The sequence below is a fragment of the Drosophila grimshawi genome, unplaced genomic scaffold (genome assembly GCF_018153295.1).
Source record: "Drosophila grimshawi isolate 15287-2541.00 unplaced genomic scaffold, ASM1815329v1 contig_311, whole genome shotgun sequence".
In the NCBI taxonomy this organism is placed as follows: domain Eukaryota; kingdom Metazoa; phylum Arthropoda; class Insecta; order Diptera; family Drosophilidae; genus Drosophila; species Drosophila grimshawi.
In genome coordinates, this window is record NW_025063098.1 from 13,732 (window position 1) to 35,030 (window position 21,299).

The following is a 21,299-nucleotide window of genomic DNA, read 5'->3' on the forward strand; positions in this document are numbered from 1 at the left end:
AAAAAAAAAAGAAAACAAAAAAGTTGCCATTTAAATGTCAAATAGTTCTTGAAGAGAAAGATCAGAAGAAAACTATCATTCTTATGCAAATGACATTGTTCTCAAATAATTTGTGTTGATTGTTAGAATATATGCTTAATATACTTTTACTTCTGTTTGCTATAATAAATATCATTTTTTATACTCTGATCCCATTCAAAATGTGTGAAATTCCATTTCATGAAATCTTAATCAGCAAAAACCAGTATTTAAAATATTTGTAGAATAACTATAAGATTCCAGAAAGCCTTAATATAGGTGTATTTATCACTCAGAAAAAAATGTTGTTCAGTGTGTTAAACTGATCCATAATTAATGGTTATCAAAACATTTCTAACTTCGACTCCGATGCCGACTTTTATAACTGGGTTAAGGATAACTTCGAAATGAAGTTAAGATGAACATGATTATTATTAGCATTACTTGCTCAATTAAATTATACTTCTATACGTATTACATGAATTAATTATTTTATTAAACGTTTGCAGGTGCATTGAAGGGGCCGCATTCTTGATCGGCATGTCTGACGGAGTCGATATTACCACGTACCATAAAGAAGATTTGATCAAAAAATTGAATAAATTTGTGCTGTATTCTATCTTATTTTTTAATTTTTGTGGTCTGCACATGGTTTTTTCTGTATGTGTATAATGCTGCAGCACCTAAAATGTATTTTGATCCCCTGTCAGTCAGCTGGGATAAACAGTTTTATTAAAATGGATAATAATAATATGGTTTTCTTATATAGCGATATGATTTATTTATGTACATAAAGAGGGGACAATATAATACATGGAGTTTGATTTTACAATCTTTAAGTTGATTAAACTAATTGTTATTATATTTTGAACTAGTTAAAGACAGATCCGTGTGCACACAATGGAAACGGTCACTTCTTTCCAAACAGAACTGAGTGATCTGCAGAGGCATGTATAGTTTGATCGACCCATTTCGTGAGGTCAACTTGCGGAATATTCGAGCATGGCATAATAGGGTTCCTAGTAAAGGGGCATGGATTATTATTGATGTCAATACTTTTTTTTTAATGGTACTTACGATCCCGAAATAGTTTTAAATGCAGCAGGCTGCATCGAACCAATATTGTTGCCATTGTCACAGAGCAAACGAGCCATGCTTGCCTTGCGCAGTTCCACCAATTGATCTAATTAAGATGTTGAACAATTACATAATTGATCAATGCTTGGAATGCCAACTAATACCTGGAGTGAACCCGCTGATTTTGTCGCCATTCTCGAAGAAGAAACGATCGCCGACTCGAGTTCTATAGAACTGTTCCGTCAGGATGCAAAGGAAAGTGGGACCGGCCAATGCCCCAGCCACATGTGCCTCAAGAGAGCCACCAACAGTCAGGTCCACATCCTCGTGACTATCATAGAGCGATCTGAGTGTATTAATTATCTGCGGACTGATCAGATCACCAAAGTCCTCCCAGGACTGTGCCCGCTTCATGCCACAGAATTCTCTCATATCATTATACGATGCAAGTCCATGATCACGATTCCGCTGAATATCCAATGAACGCAAATCGGAGCCGAATGGCATATTGCGTCTAAATAGAAAATGCTTAATCTATATAAATTAAAAATTACAAAATAAAATTACTTTTAATACATTTTTAATGATAATTATGAATGCAGATAAAATAGTTGGAAATATTTCAAATCTAGCAAAAATAAAATTAAGTTTAATATATTTTTGATGACAATTATATAAACAATAGGTGAGAGTATTTTAAATCTGCCAAAAATAAAATTACGTTTAATAAATTAAATGATAATTATAAATACACAAAAATATAAATGAAAAATAGCTGGGAGTTTTTTAAAATGTGTTTTTTTCTCAAAAATATTAGAGAATAAATTCGTTTCATATGATAATTATAAATAATTATATATGGAGAAAAAGTAATGCGGAAGTATTTCTAATTATTTTTTAAATTATTGAGCTCAAATTCCCATCGCTTACAAAATAAACGCTGAGATGGCAGCGTAATCCATTCGAGATCAACCTCATCAACTCAGTCTAATATTATCAATTTCCATTCATTTTGGTGTGATCAATTTAATTTTTTTTTAATTTTTAATCCGATTGTATGACTGAAGTTAAGTTATTTTTGTAATAGTTGTCTGGACATAGATACCTGTTTATCAAAGTTGATGTCCGTCAGCTCTTCTGGCTGTGTTGCATGACCTCTGGTTAGGGAATCAAAGTTATCGCCAACCTCGAGAATACCAGGGCGATTGAACCAATCGCTAAGAGTTAACGAACCAAGAACTGAGCGCAGCTCGGACAAAAGGCTATAAGCAGAGAAGACGTTACAAATTAACGAGTTTATAGCTGCTAATAATAAAAAAGAGATATCGAGAGATACAGAGTACAAGAAATTGGCATCTCTGATAGGGTGTATAAAAATAGACTTACTCCAATCGACCCTCGATTTGGGAATGGAAGTATCTGAATGCAGCTGTGGCGTGTTCATTTAATACGCTGGGATCGATGCTAGGATTGTAGTCATTCACGTAGCTGCCTCCCGGAGCTTTGAAAATCAGGCTATTCTTCAACATATTCTCCTCGCCCAGGAAAATTGGTAGCCATTCGTAATAGCTTATTTGCTGGTACTGGGCTATGTTGATCTTGCGAGCTTCCTGGAACAGCGTGCGATCGTCAAAGTGAGGATTCAGAGCAGACAGAGCATCGGCAATGCGATTGTGCTCACGGAGCAGTACGGTCTGTAATAAGGCGAGTCCGGGATTTTGATTGACACGTACATCGCCGGCTCGGTAGCAGACTTCATTCGGATCGATGGCATCGCAGTCTCCGGTTATGTTACGGGACAAGGGTAGCCATTTGGCGCCATTACGCTCCTCAACAATCATGCGTCCACCCCGGAACTCACGGATGTCGCTATTTTGCTGCATCGAGTTGCCATAGACAAGGGACAGATCCATGTAGGCGGTGACCACGGTCAACTGCTCGGCCGCTCCACCGGTATACTGACAGTTAGAGTCACGATCTGTCAGGGTGCGCACAAAGTTGAGGCATTCCGTGCCGACTTGGGAGTAGGCCGGATCATGGGGAGGCACGATGATGGCAAAGCAGGTCTTATGCGCTGTATCCAAGCCCACCAGTCGTCCATCATCTGTGCAACAGCGCGTCGGATGTTTCTCTGTGTAGGAGTAGACAGCGTAATTTAGAGAATCTGTTACCAAGTGATCAAGTGATCAAGATCGACGTACTGGATTGAGTGCCACCCGCTTGCATGCTCATGTCGTGCGTCATAATCTGGCCCCACTGCATGTTGTGGAGCGTAAACTGCGGATCGGGCACGGACTGCTCACCAAATGCCACAATGGATACCAGTCGAGCACTGGGCAGCTCATTGCCAGTCACGGAACGGGTTGGTGCCGATATTCCATCGGCGTATTTGGGTGTCACAAGACGACCATACCTAAAGGACATGCGTTAGAAGTGGCACAAACATACTGATTGAAACATACACTCATAAACTCATAAAAAAATCTACCTACATTTTAGTAAATCGCCATTTTTTTGATAATTTTTAATATTGAAGAAATATGTCAAATTTCTAAGGTGCTGACTAATTTTTGTTTACCTTGAAAAATTTTTTTGTGACTTATATTATTATCAAAAATTAGTAATTTTTGACATCACATATAACCAAACATTTTATGTAGTTTATATAATTCATATGCTACTTGAAATAAGAGAGAACGTTGCAGTCGTTTGTAACCGACTGCGAAATACCCTGATACCATAAGTTATACCATCTGATAGCAGGTGCCACAGAACAGAAATACGAGAAATACCGATCTCTGAATGAGATTCATTATTAGTGTTCACTACTAGATTCTGAATTTCAGAAATAATATTTTCTTAGAATGCAGGTTTGCATTTGTACTTTTTGGAAATGCATTTCTTAATAAAAATCAAATTTCTAATTTTAAGAATTTTGATCTCTGATATTTAGAAATTATTTCTAAAATTAAATAAAATCTTGTGTTTAAGGACGATTTACGAAAATGTTGATTTTTTTTTCTAAGTGTAGTCTAGGCGCTTGATATTACTTAGTATTGGCAACGCCCAACCCAGGGTTTTCCAGGTGATTACATGATCCATCCATCGTTCGATAGGCGGACTTCTCACAAACAGCCGGAGGATTGGCGCAAGTAACCCTACCCTGCATGGGCGGTGCTGGTGTGGGACTTGCAACAGTAAAGAATGGATTTTGAGGTAAGGGCGAAGTATCCACTGCAGAGGTCAGCGTATTTCTGATGCAAATAAATACATGTGTCAGTTATAGAGTCGCAGAATAAGAGCAGCTAAGGCTTACCCTATTAAAAATTGCTGGGCAGCTGGAAGATACGAGTACCCATGCAGGTGTGGTCCATGGGAGCGTGGTTGCTCATTGTGCACGATATGGTAGCCAGTTGATACTTTAAGTCCGACCACACTGCAGACAAGTCCCAAAATGCAGAGGACCAGCATATCTCGCTGATGGCGCATCTGAAAATAAGTTTTCTATTACAAATCGCCATTTACAATCTTAAATTATATTAATTGATATTAAAATCACTCATACAGCTGGGGCTAAGATAATAGTACATGAATATGATTTTATAATTTAAATATTGTTCAAATATTAAGAACATTTTATTTGAAAATAAGCAAATAATACCAAAGATAAGTAAAAATGGAATGATGGGATTGCTATAAATTTATGAATTCAAATAAATTTAAAAACTAGATGCATATATGTATTTTAATACGTTTGGTTGAATAGCTCTCATTAGAAATAACTGGCACATTTTTATGTTAAAAAAAATACAAATTAATTTCGTGACTGCAGTGGTTCTTGCAGATAATTTAATTGATTTGATTATTGGAGTATTCTCAACATAGCATATTATACCTAAGAATGATCATATCAAAAGAAATCATCGAATTTGACTTATAAAATCCGACTCAGTGCTCAGTTAGTTCCTCACTCGAATTTAATAAAAAAAATCAATAACGATTCATTGCGTAACTAACAAGCTCTTATGATGTGAATGGCAGAACCAAAGACAACTTCAAAAGTTTGTAAACAAAAGTATGGCTGCAAAATGCTGCACACCAACGTAGCGGGGGTCGTAAAGCTAAATAAAGCAATAAATTCGCATTATGGAATGCACATAAAAAAATATAAAAGCACGTATCAATATTTGACACGCTTTTGGAGTGCAAAGCGGCAGAGACAAAGAAAACAGAAACATAGGAAAAGAGGCTATTTAACGCACATCGAAGATTACATACCCTTGCAGACCGGACTTAAACTATCGGACCGGATTATACATGTGTTGTCTGCTTAGTGGTTCTGCTCATATACGCATACAGGGTAGACAAAAGGACAGACAAATGGTCACACTGACATAGATAGTGATCAAGAATATGTATACTATGTGGAGTCGTAGACTTATCCTCTAATGCGTTACAAACTTTACGAACAAATCATATAACAGTCTGCATGGCTAAAGGTTTAAGCTATCGTTATGTACGCCTCATAAAACTGTCTCTTTGACCAGGCATCAGTTTGCAGATGACGATCAATATTTATCTACTTGACCTCAAAATCATAATTAAATCAATAATAAAAATATATGACATAACTAAAAAAAACTTCAATGATATGATGCGATTTTGTAATTTTCGATCGAATTCAATAGTTACGTAATAATAACAATTAACTATTGAGGAGAACAAAAACTAATTGTTGCTCAAGCAGTTGAACACGTTTGGGTGACTGGCTTAAAATACATAATCGAAACTCAAATTCCATCTTAAATTCCACGACTCTAGAATGGTATGCTAGAAACATGATTTTTGTTGCTGTTCGAAATTCCACATAAATATGGAACATGTGCGTCTTAGATTGAATAAACACAGATAGACCTTCAAAATCAGTTGTCAGAAATGTACCTTTCAAATTTCGGAACTCAATCCTAGCCTTCTGATTGACTTATTAAAAAGAACCATTTAATTTCAAAAATTAATAGAAAAAAACATAGTTATCTCCCCCTATAAAAAGTTTTTGTTTTGCTTCTGCGGCAAGATGAAGTGTATGAATGTGATGATGAAATGCTACTTTTAAACAGATAAACCTCTTATAACACTGTCTCGTTTAATACGAATTAAGTTTAGGGATAAATATTAATACACTGAATATTTCCATATCACTTAAATGACAGACTTTTTTAAGAAATATGACGAGATTGCTCCGCCTACAAATTGAGAATGTGAGTGCCATTAATGTAAGCAGGGGGTCGAGAAATAAGCTAATAAAAATAAGGCACTGTAACGGTTAAAAATATGTTTTTGAATTAATTTAAATTTAAAATGATAATACATATTACAATTAAATAAAAAACAAACAAACACACTACTAGAAACTACAACAAAATATTGCTTCTTGAAATCCATTAAGTAATCTAAATTTTTACTAGCTTCATGTTGGATATATATATGAACGAGGAATATCTGTACAGCGAGGGCCTCTATTCAAAAGTTGGTTACTTTTAATTTTGATTGTTGAGCATGGCAGCTTGTGTATATTTATTTATGGCATAGAAAATTCGCCATGCCGAATTGTCGATGACTGTTGGTTGTTTATTTTGATGATCTAAGACTTAAGTGCTCTGTTTCACTGTCAGAGCAATTTTAATTCGCTTGAACCATAGAAATATTCGCAGCAGGTATTTGATCAAAAAAGGCGAACGGAAAAACTACTTCTTCAGCGAAACCTTTGTGTGTGTGTGTTTTCTATGTAAATTTTATTATGTGGCTGGCTTAAACTGGCATTAGACACGAACTGGGCCATTTGGTGTGTTGGCCTGGCCGGCTAGCCGACTAGTTAGGGAACAGTTAGATGTAACAATCGACCATCGATCTTGGCGGCTGTGACACAGGCTCTGCAGTTATGGTAGCAACTGGTTCCTTAACCTATTTCGTCTGTATTGGTTATCATTCATTTTAATTGCGACATTTCAACAAAAGCATGTTCGTTGCACAGGCCAACAATTTGCTGCTGCTGGTATTTGCCTAAAAAAATGTATATATTGTGGCAGCGCAATGTGTGTAAATGTAAGACACACATGTCTAAAAGTGTGCTGTAAAAAGAAACCTACAATTATTTTATAATTTTTAAATAAGTATGTGTTCATATTATTCACCAATTTCCAGACTATAAGTAAAAACGTCGATATGTATGAAATGGGTTTACATAACGCGGTTATATCCAAGCTTACTGGCCTCGAGCTTAGACTTAGACCCATGTGGACTCATTCATCTGGCAACATGGCCACAGTCACAGAGCCAACCGCAACTTCCAATTGTTGTTGGTGAGAGACCTTTGTGTAAAATGCCAGTTGTTGCATGCAAATTCGCAAATATTGGCGGCCAATCCGTTCCAGCTGCCGTGACAGAATCCAACACACAGACTGAATACATTTTAATTGCATGGTAAACAGAACAATAGCCCAGACTTCGCTCGATCGGACTACATTGGCTACTTTCAAATCTGCCATAACATTAAAATTAACCAACAGGCTCTGGAGTCAGTAAAGCCCCTACTATAGTTGGTTAGTTAACGCTTTAGTGTCCATGTACCCGGTTCCAACCAACGAACAACGAAGTAAACACACGATTTTTAATTCTAGCTTAAGCTAGATGATAATCGCGGTGTTTGGCAATCACAATGGACAAAGCAAAGCAAAGCAATTGGTCATGGACAGATTAGTCGTTAATAAATGCAACCAGTTAACAAACAGATGGACAAGCATTATGGTAATTAGCTTTGATTTAAGTTCATTAGAGATACAAATATGACAAAAGTGCTTGGTCCCAAATGAACCTTGCATGCCAAGCAGGAAGTTGAATTCGAAACAAAAAGAAATGCAAATGCATACATACATGTTTTATAACATTCTTTATATCTATTGGGACAGATATTATGTAAATATATTCTATAATAAATATATATAAATGCGAATGCGATTATGATTCCTGGGTATATTATTATGCATACTCTTATAATATTTGCAATACATATGAAAGTAAATAAACTTCTTTTATATAACTCTCTGGTTTATGTTGCTATTCAGAAACCTTCGACTTTGCACCAATTTGAGTTGACAAACGTGTACAGTGAACAAGAAATAGAGACTATTTTAGGCACACCGAAGTTTATATACCCTTGTAGACTCGATGTAATCCACAGACAACTAAACTCTAGTTTTTATTTTATATTTCCTGTTTCCCAGTCCTGTTTTCCGCTTCCATTTTTGTGTGCTCTAATTTAGGCACAATTTGAGTTTCAATTTAGCCTGATTGTATCAGGAGCTATGTCTATGAATATTGCGATGCGTCAACTTGTAGTTTATTCTTCAACCGATTGTTTCTATGGAATATATTAAGTAACAGCAAAAATATATCAAATTTCATGAAGATAGTTATGCGACTGAACTTATATAAAATATATTTGAAGACTAAGTACAGACGGACAGACAGAACATGGCTTTATCAACTCCACAAATGTGTTAATCCAGAATACTTTGTTGTGTCTCCTTACAAAGTCGACAAAAATATTACAATAGCCACTAAAAGCGTACAAAGTGTATTGTATAAGCGTCAAAGTGGTGCAGAGACCAAATCGGGTAATTGCGAGCAAACTTTTTTTGGCTTACTTTAACTACATCTAATTAAAATTAAACACAAATCAGCAAAGACCAAGTGGAGATCATTAAAGTGCTATTTTACTCCGTGTAACGCAGCAAAGAATTTCACCACAAAATGATTGATTTATTGATGGCTACGCAGACAACTCGCTGCCATTGACAGCCTTATTGAGAGCCCCGAAGCACCGAACACCATCTGTGCCGTATTATGGATACAGATGTACTTATTTGTCCAGCATCTCTCTTGAAATCGGAGCTAGGAGACGTGCCCAAATCATTCACACACACATCGAACAAATTCCCAATGCTCGCGGCGATAAAGTAACACGCACTAATTGAAATTGCCGTTTTAAGTGAAAGCACCTAAAAGTGTAGATTGGGATCTTGTCAAATGGTGCTCTAGTATTTGAACGATGGATTCCAGAGTTGCGTAAGATGTTGCGACTTCTGCTCGATCTGCAAGTTAATTGCAAAATGTGTATATATTATTTTTTATTGACATCGAAATCAAGGTGCACTCATTTTACGCAACGGCCGGACAGTTTTTTCTATAATTTATGTCAGTAAGTAGACCGGCAAGCACTCGGTGCATACACGCACATGCGTGAATCAATATCCACTTAAACATTTAGATACAAGTGTAAATTCACGCAAATTCTGGTACCCGTAATGGAACGCAACTTGGTAAAGTAACTCAGCCTAAAAGTCACATGACCGAATAACTTCTCTTGCCCGGAGTCGAGTGATTAGCACTTTTTGAACTCGTTGGACAGGACGGGTCGGATTTTGGCTTGCGAATTCATATCAACTCGACGCCGGTATTTTCATTGATTGCGGACGCAATTTGCTATTGCCTTTAAGTTTGTCAAATTGGATGCTCCACACTAATTGATTCTTAAAGGTGTTGACTCGATTAAGTCGAGCCATGTGGAACTGGTTTCGAAGGAAATCGGAATACGGCCAGTTGAAGCCAGCAAGTAACCTTTACGTTGTGGCTGACTGTAAATTTCAGATATCAAATTAATGTCAAAACAATATTATTGCATACAATTTATAAATGAATACATGTTTGCTTTTTTTCGTAGTAAAACACCTCTCAAACCCAATTTTGGCAACAAATTTGAATTGAACAAGCAAACAATTAATAACCGTTTAACAGCTTGGCTAAGTGAGCTTTTGTTCAAGGTTAAAGGTGTGGTAGAAACATCTCATTTATCTATTTTAATGTGTGCTTTGAAGTAAAGCAATTGTCTTCATTCACACCACAATCATACAATTATGTATGAGTTTTAATTGTTTACCTAAAAAGTGAATTTTAGTGTACAAATAAATTATTATTATCCAGTCATGAGTGCTCGACTAGGTGATTCTCTGTACATACAGCTGTAAAATATATTAAGTCAGTTAGCACTGCAATAATTTTGAATCAACAATTTTAGTTTATATGTTTTGCTAAGTGCAAGTGCCCATAAAAAAGTTATAAACTAATAATAAAAACGTCAGCTAATTAGTCAGAGTTCGTCGCGTTCTTACAGACAGAGAGATATATTTTGGAGTCGTAGATTTACATTAAATAATGACCACCTTTTAAGCGAATTAAAACGATTATAGTGTATAAAAGAGATCATGCAACAAGTACGCACCAAATCGTAGCAAAAAGATAATGCCATAAATAAACATCAAAGAACGCATTCTGACAACGAGCGGACATAAACATGCAAAAAATGCGGTAATGTAGTTCTCTCAGACACGGCTGCAAACTGTTACGTCAGCATTTAGATGGTGAACACCGGATTCGGAATGTTATGTAATTAAAAGTATTGCAAATGTATTTTCGATGGGACGACACTGGAGTCGGAGTCGTGATATGTCAGTCCGAGTGGGGAAAGGCACTTGGAGCGATGCATAACCTTGGACCTGGACCTAAATTGTCAACTCCTATGCTTAATGCCGTTGACTTTTATTTTAATTTAATTGCATATACTCTCAAGGCTCTTAAGGTCTTTAAATAATTGTTCACCTTTTATAAACACAATTAAACGAGTTTTCGTTGCCAAAATGATATATGCGAAATTATGTCTTAATTAGACCGGTCCTGAAGCTGGATTCACACAGAGCCACATCAAGTATCAATTTTACTGATACTCCGAATGGTTTTTCAGTGCCAAACAGCACATCAATTCCACATCACAAGGAGGTGTTTATTTATTTATTTGTTTAACGTCAACTAAAGTCAATTGACACAAAAAAAATAGTTAGTATGAATTAGTTAATCCCCAAATGTTATTCACGAGACAAGACGTTCAACTTTGAGTGAATACATGACAGAGTCTATTGTAATCATTCCAGAGTATTCGAAACGCTTCACGTAAGGAATAATTAGTTGAACAGCGATTAAGAAAAAGTGAAAAATAATTCATTTTGTAGCAGTCAGTATTTTGAAGAAGAATTCGAGTTACAATTTTAAAATGGACAACCAAGAATGCAATCACAAAATATAAAAATATATATATATATATCTTAATATATAAAATTTGAAATATTTTTACGAAATATTTATTTAAATATCGATAAGATAATTTGAGTTTTAATGAGTACGGCAAAAAAATCAAAATCAACACAGAACATATTAATAATAATTGCTTGGTGTATTTTGTTTTTTCATATGAATATTCATATGAAAATAAAAAATGAAAAAATATTCCGCTTTAGCAAATCGAAGCATCCACACATTCGCTTTAAAAATTAAAATGGAAAGATTTACCTAATTTTGTACATTAAATTAAATTACAGTATTTAAGAAAGCAACAAAAAATCACATTGAATTTATTGCACTTTCCGAAAATCACAAAAAACAAGAAGGTTTTCAAGCAATGTTATTTTACTGGCTGAGTGGGAATCCAATATTGTGTAAATGAAAACTTAAAGCCAAAACGTCATTCAATTTCTTGAATAAATTCAATGAGTGAATTAGTAAGTGATTTTTATTATTTATTTGAATCGAGATATAGCTCAATGGTCGAATGCATTTTCCACAAGTGGCTTTGACAATTGTTCGTTGATCTGTGCATTAAGATACCAACAGCTCTAATTTTCTATCTTTATGTCCAAATCGACATTAAAAAAATGCAAAACAGTGCAGAGGATAAAAATAAATTTGCAACAGCAGCATTCAATTCCTACTTTCACATCATTGCCGTGATTAGTCTATTAGTTCAAATGACTCGGTATTATATAGAAATAAACAAATGTTAAGCCACAATTGAGTCAGTCATTATTTTTCGCACACATTATGATATAAGGTTTTTGATCATATTCACGATCAGCCGCCTGGTTGCATTTTGGACATATGGACATATGTTCACATAATTCGTAATGCAATTAAAACCAAGGTAATTACGATGCTCTTACCGCGATTGCCACGTCCGGCCCGGTTCCGGCCCCACGACGCTCTCATTGACAATGCCAACCAGAGCAAATCCAACAGCGGTGTCTTTGAAAACGGAAGTGAGGAAAAATGCACAGACATTGTGCAGAAATGGCAACGAGCACGCGAGACAAACTAACACGACTTGACGATTACAAGACCGTGGATAAGTAAGTGCGTACCGCTATTATTTCGAAAACTTTTATATTATATCGTTATATGCGAAATACGTACTAATAAGCATAGGTAATCATTATACAGTTAGACATGTGCATATGATTGGGTGTCCATGATTTAGTCACATCCATCATCACAAAATCGTGTTCGTCGTTCGAGTCCCAGGCATTAATTATCCGTGCCACTTGAATAATATTTGATTTCGTGAGAGAGCTTACTCAGCCAGATCGGCATTTTATTTATATAAATTCAAAAAATTTGGCTATATTTTATAGGCATTCAATTATAAGTTCGGTAGAGGTTTCAATAATATTGTGAAATCTATTGTTTGGCAAAATATCCAGACCAAAGTCACTAAACATGCGTGTTATTATGTTCCTCACATCTGTTCTAAAAATCATGGAAATCGGAAATTAAAAATCATATATCTGTCATAAAAACAATCTGGCAAAAGATGAGCTCCTTTTTGTATTTTGCTGTAAAATTAAATTACTTCACAACTAACGAGAACGTTGGTTACAGTTTTTCAATTCAACAACAAATCAAGACACAAAACATACATTTAACAATTAGAAAACAATATCTTCTCTACTATTTACATTCTTCATAACATTGCCATAAATTATAATAATTAAAATGTAGATTTTAATCGAATTTACCAAGCATAAAGTTTGTCAAAAGTTTTACGCCGTTTTTACTTTAAAAAATTAGCTCACCGTGCATCTTGCTTTGAATATGTACTGCAATTTAAAAGTTGTAAAATTATTGCTTATATATGTTTATTACACTCAAGATTCGCATTTTCAAAATTGTGAATAAAAATTGCGATTTATTTCCCAAAATCGCAAAGTGGCCTATTTTTAAGTGGTGTGTTAAGTGGTAGTGAGTAGTTGGTGAAATCTTTATTTTCTTTCACTATCTCTATCTTTCATCCTGCTTAACGTTTCACTTTCTCTATGACTAAGCTACTAATTAACTAATTAACTGTTTTTGGTCTACCTGGTTTTTTCTGCGTTTTCCCAATCCTTGCAATAAATGTTGAACTATTTTACATACAACCAATTTATTTATGCGTTATTTTATATTTTGATTTTAAAGTGAAGTATTTAAATTGTAACTTCGTCAAAATCTAGCAAAGATTGCTCTTTTATTATTTGAGCGGAAGACAAGACGTCGGTAATTATTTTGTTTCCGTTGGCTACTTACAGTTAACGTCTAAGTAATTAACCCCGGTAATTTAATTAACTAAGTTACACTAAGTTACTTAACTTAAGAGTAAATGTGTTAATTTGAGCGAGAACATCTTCGGCTGTAGTCAAGCGACCCATTAAGGCGTTGTCCACGACAAGATTGGGTTGTAATCGTTTCAAATTATGGTCAGATGACCACATAAAGTTGAGGTTGGCTGGTGGCAGTCATCCGGTGGCAACTATTAGCCACTGAAGCGGTTGCAATACTGTTCATGTTGTTTTTGTTGTTGTTGTTGGTGGTGTTGTTGGTGGTGTTGGTGAAGACCTTGACTTTGAAAACGTACAAGTTGTTTGAGCAGTTGCATCAACAAACAGAGCCACAGCCAGAGTCAAAGCAAGAGCCGGGCAAGAAACGTGAATGAAATCGAAAGCTAAACGAGTTAATCTCAACACTCGCTTTCTTCGACTGATAAATTAACTAATTTTATTTTGATTTGGAGGTCACTGGCTGCAATTGTTAAATATTAAGCATGCAATAAAATTACTTAATGGCTGAAATGCCATTACGAATGTACCGCAAATGTTCGTCTTAAATAAGACCTGATTTGAAGATACAAATGTGGAGTTGTGGTAAAAATGTGAAACAAGAGCTTTCAACCATCATTTAAATTGGTAAACCCAAATCGAGCGTGACTGCAAATGCTTATATATCTCACTGTTTTAATTGACCTCATACTACGCAGATCTTAAACCTCTTGAAAAGTTGTAATGCCAAATTAAAAAGCCAGTCAAACACTATATACCAACTTTGGAGGATAATTAAGAACGCTTAACATGTACAAAGTTGCCAAAAACTTTGATTTTGAAAGCTAAAACAAAGTCCTAATAATAGCCTGTTTGTGTCAAAATCTGCTTTAAAAAAGGCTGAGCAAACAGCACTGACATTGAACGGATCTCTCTCTTCTTGGCACTTTCCACCAAGAAAGCATGAGAGCAGCTCGGCTTTTAGCTGAAATTTTCTATTGAAATGCGATTAAACTGATTTATTATTGGTAAAAATTTAAAAATGATCAATTCTGCTAAAGCAGAGCTTTATTGAGACATAGTCAAAATAATTTTTATACTTGCAAAGCATAATATTGGTAATTACGATAGAGAAAATTAGTATTATTATTTTGTGCGTGTATTTCTGAAGACCTTGTTTATTTTAATTGTTTTGGTAATGAGCTTGTCTAAATTTGGTGCAACTAAAAAGCAAATTACTCCTTAAGATACAACACTTCATTCATTAATTTTTTACGAACAGCTTTATATGGTATTACTTATTCAGTGCTATATAAGCCATAAGCTTAAGCTTATAATTTAAGGTACTAAACACTGATGGAAAATCAGTTGAATACATGTATAAATAAATATAAATAATAAAGAGATTTCTTGAAAGGTATAATTTTAAAGCACGTGTGAGTTTTGAAATAGTTGTAGCCGTCAAAATCGCATGCCACATAGCGCCCTGCTAATTAATAATGTTGTAATTAATTTGTTTGTTTAACTTAACTCATTAATTGGGAGCACGGTTGACTTGGTTCTCGAGCTTCAGGCATTCCAATCCAGCGCCATTTTCCGAAATGCCTTTAAATTTTTCATTTTGATTTAGCTAACGTGCCAGGTGCATGTGCAATTTACATTCTTTATAAAGTATTTTTATTGTAATGTCTGCTTAGCCAAATGTATAAAGCATTATTATTGTAATGTCTGCTTAGCCAAATGTATATATATATATATGTATACATATGAGCATTGCTTAAGTGAACCGCTTCAAGAGTTGCCACGATTAGCCCCAAACAATGCCAAATGATTGAAACCAGAAATACAATGTATAAAAATAATATCTTTCAACATTTTCGGAATCAAATGTGATCTTTCGGATGGTCTCTGCGGTATTGTTTCTTAAAAGTTATGCCATTGTTTTTTACACCCTGCTGATGTAATTAAAAAAAAAAAAGATACAAGAAAAAACACAAATTACATGCAAAATTTATGTTTCTTATTAATTTTTCAGATGTATTACACACACACACACACATACAAATAAGGCATGCAAATTTCTGTCATATATATATATATATTTATATATATTATATATATGTATATGTGAATCAAACTTAGCAACATGTGCACCCCTATATATAGATCATATGTGTGTTATATGTAGCCATCAGCATTTGCATATTTTACTTCTGGGTTTATGTCGTTCCTGAAATTAGTAAACATCGTCAAGTGAATGGCAGCAAGTCGTCAAATTGTGGTTATACTCGTATACTCGTAGCATTTTTACTTGTCTACCTACAATCACTCAGGCATAGTGGACTTGGTACATAAATACGTCATAATTAAGTACATTACGCAACTGGCCTAAGATTCAAAAAGAGAGAGAGATAGAGAAAGTGGCCACAAGCAGCTGAGTCGAGCCCTCAAGCTGGTTTACCATTTAGACTGTTCATTAAACAGAAAGCTTAAGTGATCGAGGTTCTATTGTGTATTAAAGGCGCTTGTAATTAACAACGCTCGAATTTAAACGAATCGAATTGAACCCACTTGAAAAATGTGAATATGGTCTTGGACCGAGTATAATGTGATATGTAAACTGAATGGTTGCAACGCGGCTTGTGGCATGTCTGCACTGATTACTATCAGAGCTAACAAATAAAGGGGGGCGTATCCAATTAGATGGCGTAAATTGCTGATCATGCGCGACTAAAAAGGCAGTCATTTTTCAAATATGCCCCCGGGGCAGAAAAAGAAATGGAAGGAGTTGTACTTTGTACAGGGTATTCGATTCAAAGTCGAGTACAATAGCCCTTTGCCTCTCTGGGTCTACAGACAACAAAAGCACCACCAAAATTAAAACTAATTCAAGTATGAAGGTCGTTCGTTTTGTGTCTTAAATTAATTACCTTACTTTTAATAAAAACAAATGCAATTTGCAACACAATTATTATGCCGCTCACAATCGTGTGTACTTTTGTATAGAGCTGTAAGTGAAGTCAGTTATATATAAACAATGGCCCGTAATGGCTTTTTAAATATGCCATTAGACGTCGTCAGCCAAAACTGGTATTTGTCGAAACAAAAAGACATACGAATGCCCTAAATTAAATGCTTTTTATGGGCCAACAGAGAGTATTCGTTTTTTCTCACGAATGTGCAATAAAGTGCACACGAATTGGCTTAAATCAATTAAAGCCATATATCTACACACTTATGCTAATCTGACATCATATATAATTAATTAATTATAAAATAAATAAATTAAATTGAAAATAAAATTGAATATTGTAAGTTTTTATGGCTGCCTGATTATAGCGATCCCTATCCCATCGCTTATCCTTAACCTATCGACTAAAATGCAAATATAATTTATGTAAAGAAAATAATTATTGTATGTAATACAAATAGTATGCTAATAACAAATAAAGGAATACCTTAATAAATATAGCTAATGGACATTATAAAAAATACATTTACTTTTTGAAACTTGGTCCGTTAAAATGGAATTGTGTTAGCATGATTATACTAAATCTTTGGTACTTACCATGCTCAAGTGTCTTACTTTCTTGACGAGGGAGTGATTAAGTAGGCGCAAACTTAGGCAAGTCTTTCAATTTTATTTGCACGCGACAATCAGCAGCAATCAACAATCAACAATCAGCAATCACAATATTTACAATACACAATCCAACAATTACAAAATCGAAATCGCGAATTCCGCGCTAGGTTGAGCAAACAATATTACTATTACTGACTGAGTAATATTCATTTGCTGGCAAACTAAATTGCAGCTTAATTAGCTACTCATTCACAAATCAACACCTGCCCATAGGCGGTCGCGTTTTGATGCACTGCTGGGGATCTGTGGCGACTCTGTGGGTAAATCTCAATCGAGGCAAGGCCCCAAGATACTGTCGGCGTTGAACTAACTGGGCAGCCGTTGAATTTGGTGCTTTTATAACGAATCGAGATCGCAACTCGACGGCGACTGCACAACGTCAGCGCCAGCGCCGGCTTCAAAGCTAACGAGCCTGCTCGGCGCTAGAGTCAGCATAAAGCCAGTTTAATGCCGGCTGCGCTGCAGGCCAGCGCAACAGGCACAACAGACGCGGACGCTGACGCTGACGCCGACGTCGACGTCGATGGCAACGGCGTGTAAATCAAAGAAGCTTGCTTATTTTTTCGCTCTGCTCTAATTTATGCCGAAAGCAACGCGACGGTTGTTTGGGAAGGGATTGGGGGGATTTTGTTGTTGATACTGAATATGATCGGTTTTATTTGATTTTTTTTTTTTAACTTTTATGTGTTTCGCTTACAATGTGTACGTACACCTGTCGATTGGTCTGTCATTTTTTTGGCCAGAACCCGCAGAGCAATACACACAAACACACACACACATGCAATGACACACTGTGCCAAATACTATTTGTTTGACATTAATGCTAGCGCGGACCAACAATACACATGGACAGCAAACAAACAGCACACATTTTTAACCCCGTCGACCTTTACGGAGAGCTGCCTTCGTAATGTGTCAAAACTTTGGCATGGAAATCGACATGTGTGACCTAGAAAGCTTTTCTTTCGAAAATGTTACGAATGTTTGGGCTGTATTGTTATTGCGTCTGCGTGACGCTGTTATGCGTAAGTGTCTTGATTAATTACGTATTTGGACATTTGTGTTGTATATTCTCCTTACGACAATGCATGTGACACACATCTGATTGAAGCGACACAGGTAAAATGATATAATAATTACAATAAAATAAAATGTCCTGGAGCCAGTATAGTATCAACCAAACAATAAGCAATTAAAATAAAATAATTCAATATTTCGTTATTGAGTACATTATTTTAAAATAATCAACAGTATGTCTTCGAAAAATAACAGTTTTTTGGGCTTTTTGGAAATTTAAAAAAATGTTCATAATTTTATGCACTAAAGGAAGTTATCGGGAATTGAGTCCTAATTCGTTCAGCCGAATTGTATAGTATTTTTTGGCTTTTAGCAATTTTTTTCGTGCTTTTATTTTATATTTAATCTCCCTTAAGGTAGATTTAAAATTTGTTGTTTGATTTGTTTAATATTAATTGAGGTAAATTCAAATTATATTCGTCAGGATAAAATAGAATCTGTATGTTGATTGGAATACTAATAATCGCTTATCTACTTACCGTTGTAGACTTTAATTAATAACAAATCCTTCACTTTCAGAACTTTGAACCACGATAATTGTTCCGAATTAAGCAGGCAAGTTAGTTGTGCAGCTCCGATTAGGAGTAAAAGAAATTACTTACCCCTTTCACATTTTTAATCGTTTGCTCCACATATAATGTGCTTTAATCCTTAGTTTGAATTTTCACGTTTATATGTTCTTTTAAAATTGGCGTCTGTCATTTGTCGTTATGCGGCAAAGAGAAAGAAGTGCAGTTGGTCTAGCTACTAGGACAACTAAGACCTCGATCTAAGACAAATAAGTTACTGGCTTATAGGATGTTTCATTTATCTGCTATGGCAATGATCCAATAATCCACGACTGCAGTTGCCTTCAGCTACTCCCTGAAATCAAAAATGTATTGCGACTCGCGTGTTGTCCAGCCGGTTCGGGAGCGACTTATACTCTCAGGAAAATATCTCCCAGCATTTTATAAGCTTGATATACTTTTAGCGCCAATTAACCTTTTATTCAGAAAGTATATTTGTAAAAAATAAACAGTTTTTCTTTTCTTAACTTCGGGGTAAATTTTTGTAAAAAAATCAACTCAAACAACTCTTGTTAATTATATTTTGTAAGATTAGTATAAGATAAGTATTTTAAGATCTTACATATGCAATCATTTTTTATAGCTTATAAATTGTTATATAATTAAATTTGTTAAGTGACGTGCCACTGAGCACTAAGCCGACAATACATAGATGAAACATGCATGAGAAACCTCGCTGAAATTGTTTAGGTGTAGTATGGCTAGCAGCTAACGCAGGTCATTATTTGCCTTCATTGTTTTTCGTGTGTAAGATTTCAATTTCAATTTCTTCGGCCTGAGATATAACTTTTTTGTGACAAATTTTGCGACCAGCGACGGCACAAAGGGTGTAAAATTAACTCGACATGCCAAATTCATTGTAACTTCACGGGCACGCACACGCGCATACGTACAAAGATTGACTTTTCGAACAAAACAATCTTGGAGACAATGATTCCCCCTTTAAGATTAGCACCGACACGCTATGCCTGTCTTCGCTCTTACGACCCGAGGGATCATAGGAAACGCCTCTTGTATTGTCTGCTTAGTGCACTGAGCTACGCTGACTCTGAAAAAGATATCACCTTATCGCTAAGATATCAGTGGTGTGAACAAATTTAATCATTATTTTCTGCATTATAGAAATAAGTTTTTAAAATAATTTCTATGAAGTTATACTTTTAGGAATACTTTTCTTATTAATATATAATATATCTAATAAATATGGCAAGCATTTATAATTTTACATTTGCTTTTGTTCTACTTAGAAATTATTTCTAAAAACAAGTAAAACTTTCTTATAAGGTTATCAAGGTGATTATTTCAGGCCGATTTTTTCCTGAGTGTAATACATATTTCTAATATTTACTCCATACGTTGTAAGCTACGCAATCAAAACGACTAAGCTCCATGCTTAAATCACGTAGATATCGGTGGGGTTATAAGCAGAGCGTAAAATTTGCATATCCCTGACGCATTTTTCATATTATATACTTAAAAGCATATCTCTATTCATTTTGCATATTGATGCATATTTCACCATTTTGCTCAAAAATAAAACGACGAATAATTTTAATTTGTATTTATTTATTTAATGTGGAAAAAGTCAAAATTAAAGGTTTTAAAAAATAAATAAAGTAAACCTAATGTTCCGAAATTTAAAATTAAAAGAATCAAAGTGAATAAAAAATAAATTATGTTACAAAATTGTGGCTATTAAACTGTAAAATGGGCTTACATTTATTACAAGGATTGGTGAAATATCGAAGAAAACCAATCCAACTATAAAATTTTGAACATTTGTAGTAAAAAGTAATAGTAAGAAGTAATTAACCTATGTATGTAGCAAAACTAGACAAACTTTTGCTCTACGGTTAACTAATGATGGAAGATTAATAAGAAGAAGCCTGCTGAAGACGATGGCAAACGAAGATTGAGATCTCACTTAAAAACCTTAAGGATCAGTTTGGTATCAAAAAGAACCCCTGAATCCTTAATTACAGTGGAATATAAGTGGCCAATTATGACGTAAAACGACTAAAAGTCCGAAACATACAATTTGATCATTTGGAAAGCAACTGGTTTATTCAGCTCCAGATTTGCATTGTGTTCAAATCATCTTGAAAACGAGTCTGAGGAGGAGGATCGGTGTACGACAGAATACTTGATTCACATCATCAGGATACGTGAATGTGAAAGGATTGACAGCAAGTTTTTAATATAAAGGGTAAAAAATAAGGGTCCAAGGTGAGTACCTTGAGGTAGATCAGAGGCGGGGGAAGCGGAAGCAATCAAGCTTGCAAGGCAGAAGTTTAACATGGTTAACAGAATCGAATGTTTTTCCATAGTCAGTGTAAATGAGACCAATTTAAAATTTTCAAAAGGAATGCATCACTTACTACAGAGGTAAATTCAAGCAAATTG

At 35.0% G+C, this 21,299-nt stretch overlaps 1 protein-coding gene and 1 long non-coding RNA gene across 2 annotated transcripts; both read right to left on the minus strand.

The window, feature by feature from the left end:
- Nucleotides 1–774: 774 nt before the first annotated feature.
- Nucleotides 775–17,289, minus strand: LOC6563258 (peroxidase). Its single transcript, XM_001990749.3, has 9 exons — nt 17,176–17,289; nt 4,412–4,584; nt 4,146–4,349; nt 3,297–3,508; nt 2,482–3,226; nt 2,201–2,357; nt 1,260–1,629; nt 1,096–1,201; nt 775–1,037 (listed from the first exon to the last, which is right to left on the minus strand). The coding sequence occupies exons 1-9, from the start codon at nt 17,176–17,178 to the stop codon at nt 929–931; spliced, it is 2,079 nt and encodes a 692-aa protein (XP_001990785.2). The 5' UTR covers nt 17,179–17,289; the 3' UTR covers nt 775–928.
- LOC116805481 lies at nt 6,869–7,503 on the minus strand. The gene is made up of 2 exons (XR_004365215.2): nt 7,287–7,503; nt 6,869–7,223 (listed from the first exon to the last, which is right to left on the minus strand). It is a non-coding gene; the product is annotated as an uncharacterized LOC116805481 (long non-coding RNA).
- Nucleotides 17,290–21,299: the final 4,010 nt, after the last annotated feature.

Excerpts from the sequence above, each read along its gene's own strand:
- LOC6563258 (XM_001990749.3), bottom strand. Across the intron at positions 4,350-4,411 it reads GCCCAGCAATTTTTAATAGG|AAATACGCTGACCTCTGCAG; the intron begins GTAAGCCTTAGC and ends TATTTGCATCAG. Across the intron at positions 2,358-2,481 it reads CAAATCGAGGGTCGATTGGA|CCTTTTGTCCGAGCTGCGCT; the intron begins GTAAGTCTATTT and ends CTCTGCTTATAG.